The 9,959-nt window shown below is 54.4% G+C and overlaps 1 protein-coding gene across 1 annotated transcript; it reads left to right on the forward strand.

The window, feature by feature from the left end:
- Positions 1-2,771: 2,771 nt before the first annotated feature.
- Positions 2,772-8,049, forward strand: LOC144584622 (protein maestro-like). Its single transcript, XM_078381061.1, has 7 exons — positions 2,772-2,849; positions 3,557-3,730; positions 4,761-4,916; positions 6,094-6,204; positions 7,050-7,152; positions 7,768-7,833; positions 8,009-8,049. Exons 1-7 carry the CDS (start codon positions 2,772-2,774, stop codon positions 8,047-8,049), a joined length of 729 nt encoding a protein of 242 aa, XP_078237187.1.
- The last annotated feature ends 1,910 nt before the right edge of the window (positions 8,050-9,959 follow it).

Raw genomic sequence — 9,959 nt, forward strand, 5'->3', positions numbered from 1 at the left:
CAACCAGCTCTAGCATTGATGAAAGCGGGGACTATGCGGAGGAAGAACCTTTCAAAGTACGCTCCAAGGGACACGGGATGGCCCATCCTTTTAGACCACGTTGGGAAAACCGTCTCGGCTGTTCTGCTCTGAGAGCCGCTGAAATGGGTGGCTCCAAGGAGGCCAGAACCCTTGCCTTGGGGAGGAGGGGAGGATCTGAGACCCCCAGTAACACATGGTCTCTCTTCTCCCCCCCCACCCCCTGTTCCCTTCCTCTTCCTCCCCTCTGCAGGCCATCTGTGCGATCTATGAGGTCCTCTCAGGACTCCCCTCTGAGGTGGATCTCCAGAAGGTGTTCCCGGAGCTCCTGTTCACCCTCCTGTGGCAGGTCAGCCAAACCCTGGGGCAGAAGATGCCCCCGTGTGAGGGTCGCCGCAGGCTGTTCCTGAGGGAGCAGCACCTGACACCCGGGAACCCTTTCAGGTAATGTCCCCTCCCTTGGGCAGGCTTGGGAAACCTGCAAGCCTGAGGGGAGGGTTTTTGGGGGGGGCGGAGGCAGTCTTTCTGCATGGGGGAAGCGTGCCCACGTCTTACGTGCAGCAAGGAATGGCCCCATCCCACGAACCTCTGCCCGGGTCCCCTTCTGGGCAGAAGGCAGCATCCTCTCCCGGCCGCGTGGAGGTCTTTGCCAGCCCTGCTCCTGGAATTTCCCCGCTTCTTCTTCTTCTTCTTCTTCTTCTTCTTCTTCTTCGGAGGGGGGGGGGCGATTCTGAGGCCCTCTCTGGGTCCTTTCCTTCTGCAGCCTCTCTGTGGACACCCTGAAGGCTCTGATCGTGAAGGGGACACCAATTGCATCCCAGGAGGAGATCAAGACGGCAGACTTCTGGGCCTTACTCGGGGATCCTCGGACCCACCCTGAGGGCCTTTGCCAGTTGACCAAGTAAGTGACTTATGAATAGCCGAAGGAGAGGAAAGGGCTCTGGGGCTGGTGAGATTCTGGGAGGTGGAGCCCAGGAGACACAGGTTTTCTATCCCTGCGATGGCTGGTCGTCCAGGTGGCTGTAGATGGCCTCCAGCCTGGATCATCGGCCACAGTGGATCATGAGAAGCAAAGGAGGGAGAGTGGGGTTGCCCCACGTCTGGCGTAGGGGCTTCCCAAGAAGCATCCCTAGTCCCCTGTGGGAAACGGAGTCCTGCCATTTCCCCTCCTGCTCCCCTGATGAAAGAAAGGCAGGGGTGGTGGCACCCCCAGAAGCTCATCCCATCCAAGGTGCTCCCCACCTCCCCTCCTTCTCCCTCTGTTGGGAAATCGAAACCTGGAGGGAGGGAGGGAGGGAGGGAGGGAGGGAGGGAGGGAGAAGGGAAGGGAAGGGAAGGGAAGGGAAGGGAAGGGAAGGGAAGGGAAGGGAAGGAAGGAAGGAAGGAAGGAAGGAAGGAAGGAAGAGAAGGAAAGAAGGAAGGAAGGAAGGAAGGAAGGAAGGAAGGACGGACGGACGGACGGACGGACGGACGGAAGGAAGGAAGGAAGGAAGGAAGGAAGGAAGGAAGGAAGGAAGGAAGGAAGGAAGGAAGGAAGGAAGGAAGGAAGGAAGGAAGGAAGGAAGGAAGGACGGAAAAGAAGGAAAGAAGGAAAAAAAGGAAGGAAAGAAGGAAGAAGGAAAGGGAAGGAAATGAATGGAAGCAAGCAAGCAAGCTAGTTCTTTGTTCATTGGCTTTCAGCTTCTACTCTTCTTTTTCATTCTGTTGGTACTTGTGCTCAGGTGAGTGGTGTAGCGAGGAGGAAGTTCAATTGAAGTCAATAGATTTTGCGTTCCTTTGGGTTCTCCAGGTCTGCTCATGCTCTGGCTCATAAAATATGGAGGGTTACAGTTCTTCATCTCCTGCTGTTCAGCTCTACTGGTCTCCCTGCCTCTATGTCTGCAAAAATCTGTTTTCTCCCTCCCATTCTCACACTTGTGGGGTGCTTTTCATGCACGCATCCGGCCACCCTTCCTGCATTCCAGGGCGACCTGCACCCACAACTCCTCCCACGGAGGGCAACCTCTCCCTGCCTCAAGTCCAATTGGCCCGGCTCCTTCCCTGGGCAGCAGTTGTGGAAGCTGGTCTTCTCCTTGACGGTTCCCTTGTTCATCCTCTCTCCCAGGTGCTTGCTGGAGAACGGCTTGCTGAAAGACCAGGTCATCCAGGACGTCCTCCCCTGGATGGATGCCAGCTCAGAAAAGCTGCGGCTCGCAGGAACCGCTCTCTTCACAGAGGTGAGAGCCAGGGGTTGGGGCACTGGGGGGGGGATCTGGGGCTGTTTTCTGGTTCTGTACTTGCCCACGGAGCTAAGCAGATCCTTGTGGAAGGCAGAGGTCTCCTCCCTCAGCTGAGAACATTGGACTTGCCCTAGATGAAACGGGCAAGAAATATATGGCACCGCATGGAATGAGGAAGAAGAAACTGTCCTTTCTTGCACACACAAATGAGGCCAGATTTACGTCCCTCTTTGAAACTCCGAGTCCCTTGATTCTGGGAGGGTCAGAAGGCTGAGCTCCGGAGGCTGAAGGGCCCAGGGACACAGGCCGTAACGAACGTCTCGAACTGTTGCAGGTGATTCAGGAGCCCAGCTTTACCCGATGGGCCGCACTCAGGGCCTTCGTTCCGACCCTGATCCGGAACATGGAAGATCAGAACGCCGGGATCCGCCGCATGGCCCTGCGCAGCCTTGGTCGCCTTCTCCTGGTGGCACCGGACCAGGTCAGCCCTTCCCCCCCTGGAGCGGCCCTTGTTTCAAAAGGCGTGGGCTGGTAATGGGTTCAAGACACACCCTCCCCATTCCCTCCTCGCTGGGGATAAAAGCAGGGACCAATCCAGAGACGCCAGAAACGGTAGAAAATCCACATTCAGGGCACTTTGGAGAAGAAGGGGGTTCGGTGCCCTTTCCTGGATTCCAGTCCACCTCGGTGGATCCACGGAGGGCCAAAGGCCAATCTCAGGTGGATCCAGTGGTGGTCCAGCCTTCCAAGGGCTGGTGGTCGTGGGAACCTCCGGCACCAAGTCAGGTCAACCATGACCTCTTCCCCCCCCCCATCCTCTATTTACTAAAAAGCTGAAGCCTGTCCGGCTCTCCATTCCTGCCGAGTAGAGAGACGGGCCCTTCGTAGTCCTATTCCCGGGGAGACGAGGACGAAGCGCGGCCCCAGAGGTGCCACCGAGGGTCCCTCGCTCCCTTAGAACCCGCGCAGTCCACTCACCGGGTTCTGCGCGGCGCCCACGCCTGTCTTCAGCGACACGGTGCCAATCCCCAAAGCAGACAAGGCAGCCGGCCCTTTCCTCAGACACCTCTTCTGATCAGGATGATCTTCCTCGCCTGGATTCCTCATCGCCTTCCTTGTCCTTTCAACCCACCCGTTTTGGGACTACCTTCTGGGAGAGCAGAAAGCGAGCTTTTTTTCGGAAGGGAAGCCCCTGGGAGGTGCGGGTCGCCCGCTAGGGAAGAAGGCCTGGTCTCCGACCCGCCACCTCCTCTGGCCAGCGGGCTCTGGGGAAGGACGAGGGGCTGAGAGAGGGTCCTGGTCTTGTCTCCTCCTTCCAGGTGAAAGGACTGAAGAAGGACCTTCTCATCCTTCTCTTCAACCACCTCCGGGACAGCGCAGCGGTTGACGAAACTCTGGAGGCACTGGCGCTCGTTGTGCCGTGCCTGAGGATGGGGAAAGTGGCCTTCCTCTTCCGCGATCTCTGCTGGAGGGCCAGCAAGTACCTCTCTGAGGTAAGTGGATGGCCGTCTCCCCCCCCCCCAAGGGCCCACCCCCCCTTTCCCTCCCTGACTCAGGAGAGCCGAGATCTCCCCTTCCCAGGCGTGGCTGATGTTCTAGCTTTGCCCACTGTCCGCCCAGAGATGGTTTCTGAGCTGATGATCCTCACCACAAGAGAGGCTTCTCTGGTCACGGGTGGGAAACAAGATCCTCGGTAGATCCCGCCGAGAAGAGGCCGAGAACCAGTCTCGAGTGTCAGATCTTCTGTTATTTTCAAACAGACTTCGACAAACTCGGCTGCTCTCCTCCCTCCACGCCTGCTCCTCGGCCATCGAGGGATCCTAATCCTACGGTCCCACAAGGGCCCGTGTCAGGAAGACTGAGGGAATTCTTAGGGGCTTGAAGTATCTATCGGAGACAGAGACCATCACCCAGAGCCCAAGTTCCATCCCAGGGATCTCCAGGGAGGTCTAGGCCAGAAATCTGGAGACTGGCCACCCATGCCATCAGCGGACGAGGGCCTTCCCCCTCCAGATACCCACCGCTTTACAAGCCCTGCTCAGGAGAGGGTTTGCCTATCCACGTTGACAAAAGGGCTGCCAGTCTGAACTGACCCACGTGGGTGGAGTGGTTCCCTGTGATGGCACCAGGGGAGCCTGCCTCCTCCTCCTCCTCCTCCTCCTCCTCTTCCCAGGCCCTTGGAAACTTCATAATCTCTCTTCCACCCCATGAGGGAAGAACTCAGCTTTCAGGGCAACCCATCCCCTTAGCCAGGGCCTCCACTAAGAGGGGAGAAACCTTCACCTGCTCCTAAGGAGCCTCCCAGGGATGCCGGTCGCCCTAGGTTTCCACTAGGAAAAGGCAAGCCCTCTTTTGGTGAGCGCCACAAGCGAGTGAGCGAGGCGCCGAGAAGGAGAGGTCTGTCCAGGCAGATTCCGGGGCCTTCCTCCTCTTCGCCAAAACATTGCGGTGCCTTTTTGATCTCTTGCCAAAGAGTGGCTTTGCTGTCCATGAAAGTGAAGTCTTGTCTTTCCCCGGTTTTAGGAGGACGATGCTATCCGTGCTGCAGCGTTCCATCTCTTCGGTGCCTTGGCCACCCGGGCCAAGCAGGGGTACAAGACCTTCTTTGCCAATCTAGTGAAAGAAAACTTGGCACTCTTGCTCATCTATCAGGGCGACCCGAACCCCAACATCTCAGAGGTAGGACTGGAGCTTTAAGGCGTTGGTTACATATGTATAGTTCTCTGTTTTCCTGCAAAATGTATTTTTAAAGTAGATGTTACATAGGATGTTGAGAATGATCAAGGTGTTTTCTCTTCTTAAGACAAAATGACTTCTGATCTAAGTCCCCAACCCTATTTCGAACGTCCCGTCCGTGGCCCAGAGAGACCTGGTTGGGAGACAGCGTCCGAGTGCCAGCAACCTCCCCGAAAGAGGATGCTGGGGGTTTTCTCTAAGCAACAGTCCCAGGATCCCATGGGACCCGATGACCCCTTGGCTGGGCCTCCGTCCTCCCCTCTGCTCAACTGCAGAATGCTCAGCCAGCCTTTCTTCGGCGCTTGGTTCTGCTCCTTGCACAGGAGACGATGGCGCCTGGGGATGTCCCCATGGAGCTCAGGGAAATAGAGGAACCCACAGTGTGGGAATTGGGGCACCGAGCGAGCAGAGCACGGAAACATGGCTGTTTTGGACTGGACTGTAGGGGAGTAAGGGAGAGAGGGGGGTCTGGAAGCTGCCATGCCAAAAAAAGGGGGGGCAGTGGTTCATGTTGCATCTCTTCCTCCCGTAAAGAAGCTTTTCCACACTCTGAAATTGATCTGAGCCGGATGACAGAGATTTCTGTTCTAATCCGGGGGCTGAGTTTCAGCAAGAAAGTCTCAGCCACTTTGCGCCAAGACACCTGGAAGGCCCTCTCTTCGAGGGGGGTCCCTGCTGCACATCCGACCTTGTTGGAAGGCTGGGCTGGTGGGTGCGGGAGACCAGGCTTCTCCCGGACCAGCACCTCAAGGACAGGAGGCCCATCCGGGAAGTTAGGCTGCCTCCAACCTGGTCAGACATCCAGGGGTCAGCCGAGGTGATATGGTCTGAAAAGGCCTTTCCTCCTTAAGAACCCACTTTGTATCAAGAGGTCTTTTCAAATACATAAATTGGACAAAGACGGCTTCAAACAGACTTTTCTGAAATGGGACTCAATATGATCTTGGGCTAGATAAAGATGAGCAGCACTCAAGCTGGCCTGATTTTGGAGGAAAACTTGTAGATCGACCTGCTGGCATTACGGATGCTTTATGTGTGTATGGTGCATGCCTTATCTTCGTATGATGCGTACATCCGAAATTTGAAAGTCCCCTCTCTGTCTTTTCCTCTCCTTTTTTAGGCATGCAAAATGGCCTTTTTGCAGTGTCTGCCCTTTGTGACCAAAAGACACCTTCAGCAGCTGCACCAGACCACCGAGAGCGGCAACATAAACGCTCTCTGCCAACAGCTAGTGAGCAAGAGAGAAGGGGGGGGGGAAGAGAGGCTTTTGGACCGGGAGTGAGAAGGCGGGGGAGGGACAGGGAGTTGAATTAACCAAGCCTAAGTAGACTGTCATTGCTAGCTAATGTATTGGCCACATCTTTCCGAAAGGTTCCAAGGGGGCTTTTATAATTATTAAAAAACAACAACACCAAAGTTGAAATCTAATTATAAAGGGTTGCAGTGTTTGAAAAGCATGACACGAGTCTCCTACTAAAACTCCCCCATGAAGAAAAAAATCTGGTTCTGATCTGGTTCCAAGGCTACCCCTTGACAGCCTTCTCTGGAAGGTTGCCAGGAACCGAATCCAGCTCCTTCGGCCACGCAGGGACAAGAGGACACACTCCCTCGTCCCCCACAGAGAACCCAGGGTGGTGTATGTAGTGGACAGAGCGGTGGACTAGGACTCCGGAAGCCTGGCTTTCCATCCTCCCTGCGGCGAGGAGACCAGGTGCCAGGGCCCGTTGCACCCACACGCCCTTTCGTGCCTCCGGTTCCACCACGGAGGTGCAGACGGAGACCTTGTCGATTGGATGTGGCAAGTGAGGAACAAACAGGACAGAACCCCTGAAAGGAATCTGGCCGTTCTCGTAAGCTGGAAAAGGGATGGATCGGTTTTACTGACATGTACAGTAGTAATCAGGAAAAAAACACCCAAAAAGTGTCTCTTTCAAAAAAGGCAACACAGCATTGTGAGGGATTGGCCCAAGACTTGAATAAAATCCGTGCCGCCACCCTCAGGAATATCATGGTGTTCTTTGGACCATGGATTTGGGCGGCACAACGAACTGAAGTGATTTTTACATCCCTCTTTAGGTCCAAGAGTGCCCCCACCTGAGCATGGGCCTCCAGAGAGACCTTGTGCCCTACTTCCAGAGCAGGCAGGAAGAGCTCCAAAGGAGAGCTGTGGAGATCTCAGGTAACCGGACAATCCTCTGAGCGGCCCAGCGGGGAATCCCAAAGAGAGGTCTGAACCACCGGGCTGGGCAGCAGTTCTGAGGGAGAAGATGGTCTCTTGAAGGATCTCAAGGGCCCTTCCACAAATCCCAGAAGTCAGGGAGGCCGGAGGAAGGGAAGAGACACCTACGAGGGTCTCAAAACCTCCAAGAAGTGCCGACGGGGCTCAAATGTCGCCCAGCTACCCTCTACCCCAGTCTCCCTCCCTCTTCACTTCTTTTGGAAACTCTACGGAAGTTTTCCCTCAGAAATGCATGTGCTCTCCAGGGGGTCAATTCTGTCACGCTTCGGGTCTTACCAGCTTCCTCTTCTCCCTCATTAACCCCTCTCCAACTTTTGTTTTCCTTTTTATATGGAATTCGTGCTGCAACCCCTGCTCAGTGAGGGTGTCGGAAGCAGCCTCAAGCGGATTCCCACCATCGGGAAGGGTCGAGCCCTCTCTCGACTTCCAAGGAATCCCATCTAGCAGCTTCTGTGGGCAAAGGGAGAATAGTGGGAGGGGCGCTTCCTTTCGGTCCAAATCCTCCCCTCGGGAAAGGCCACCTGACCCTCTGCTCCCTTCATGCCTTTCCCTTAGGAGCCCTCCTCCAGAGCACCCCAGTCACAGCGCTAGAAGAAAGAACGCTGCAGCGTCTTCTGACCGGTAAGGCACGGGAGCGATGGGGGCCATCGGTTCTCGTTGCCCACCTCAGTGCTCTCTCCTTGCTGAAAGAATGGGTGGGTCGTTGGGGGGAAGAAAGGGAGGGAAGATGAAGATTCCTTTCGCTTCCAGAAGGAGGCCCCATCACAAAATACAGGTTTGACCCTCCATTGACCAGACATTGGATTCTGGAGGGTCTGGAGGAAGCCCAAGAGTTGAGTTCCTGCTTTGGCCGCCTAATGGGCTGATCCGTGGATGCTTTGCCCACCTCTTGTTTCAGAACTCGCCCCATTGCAGGGGGACGCGAGCACAACCCTGCAATCAGCAGCAGAAGCTCTAGAGGACCACGTCCATCAAAAGAGGGCAGAACTTCAGGACGACGCCACGCGTGGAAGCCGCACCACTCAGAATTCAGCCACGTGGTACCGGCGGCTACTTGGTTTTGGCCGGCACTAAATGTACGTATGTGGTTCTAAAACGGTTTTCTATAGTGTTAAAAGCCAGGGTTGGTTTTACATGGCGTTCCTGAAGTACTCCACCCAGGTGTTGTGGGAGAGAAGGCCGAATACCCAACTCTGGCCGCGGCGGTGGTGGTGGCGGCGGTGGAGGAAGGAGCAACTTGAGGGGACGTGGAGGTGGCGGGGAGGGTTCAACAGCAGCACAAGAGGAGAAGGTAATTTCTCCTTTGTTACAACCGTTTTTCTCTGAGCTCCTCCCGAAAGGCACACCTTGGACACGCATCGGGGTTGGACTGGAGCCGGGAAAGTGAGGGCACTGGGTTACTCTACAGGAAGCCTGAATGGAGACCTTTTTCCTTGTGTGATCACACCGCTAGATCCTTAGAAAGAAGGGTTAATGTGCTTCATTGACAAAGGGGGGAAGTGAGCTCAAACGTTCCTTGGAAACATCATTAGGACCCTCCAGGGCCTCTCCGCAGACTTTCCATTGCTTTCTTGCTCTTTTCTTCTTCCAGGCCATCCATCGAGAGCAAAGGCTTCACCCCATGAAAGAGAACTTCTACAGCAGGGCATTCGCCAACCATCGGACGAGATCCAAGAACTGACTCGTGGGACTGGAGGAACAGGCCGACAGATTCGATGTTGAGAAAAGAAGGGAGAAGCTCAGGTTTGAGGGTACCAACTCCTCGCCATTTCTCAGATCCTCCTCTGGCCTAGAGAAGGTCAGGTAACGAATGAATTCTGCAGGTTTGGTCCACCGCTGATCTTCTCTGAGGAACTGGAATCCGTCAGGGATTGAAGGCAGCTCTTCTTCCTGAATGATCTTTTGTTGAAAAATTATTTAGATCATTGAAGAAAAAACGCCAAAGCAAAGGAGATGCACAACCATAGGTTAAAAAAACCATAATAATAAGATGAAGACAAACTGAGGGGGATTAAACTTTCTGGTCACACTGATCAAATAAACCCAGACAAAAATCAGAGGTTTCCAATTTGGTACAAAAAATATATATAGATGGTTGTTGTGGGTTTTTCCCATCCCTATCTAAATTCCTTTCCTAAACCTTTCCTTTCCCATCCCTACCTAAACTCTTTTCCTCCCCCTTTCCTTTCGAATCCTTATCTAAACTCCTTTCCTCCCCCTTTCCTTTCCCATCCCTATCTAAACTCCTTTCCTCCCCCTTTCCTTTCCCATTCCTAACTAATCTCCTTTCCTCCCCCTTTCCTTTCCAATCCCTATCTAAACTCCTTTCCTCCCCCTTTCCTTTCGAATCCTTATCTAAACTCCTTTCCTCCCCCTTTCCTTTCCCATCCCTATCTAAACTCCTTTCCTCCCCCTTTCCTTTCCCATTCCTAACTAATCTCCTTTCCTCCCCCTTTCCTTTCCAATCCCTATCTAAACTCCTTTCCTCCCCCTTTCCTTTCCAATCCCTATCTAAACTCCTTTCCTCCCTCTTTCCTTTCCCATCCCTAACTAATCTCCTTTCCTCCCTCTTTCCTTTCCTTTCCCTTCCCTAACTAATCTCCTTTCCTCCCTCTTTCCTTTCCCATCCCTAACTAATCTCCTTTCCTCCCCCTTTCCTTTCCCTTCCCTAACTAATCTCCTTTCCTCCCTCTTTCCTTTCCCATCCCTAACTAATCTCCTTTCCTCCCCCTTTCCTTTCCTTTCCC

Source organism: Pogona vitticeps, chromosome 12 (genome assembly GCF_051106095.1).
Source record: "Pogona vitticeps strain Pit_001003342236 chromosome 12, PviZW2.1, whole genome shotgun sequence".
Taxonomy (NCBI): domain Eukaryota; kingdom Metazoa; phylum Chordata; class Lepidosauria; order Squamata; family Agamidae; genus Pogona; species Pogona vitticeps.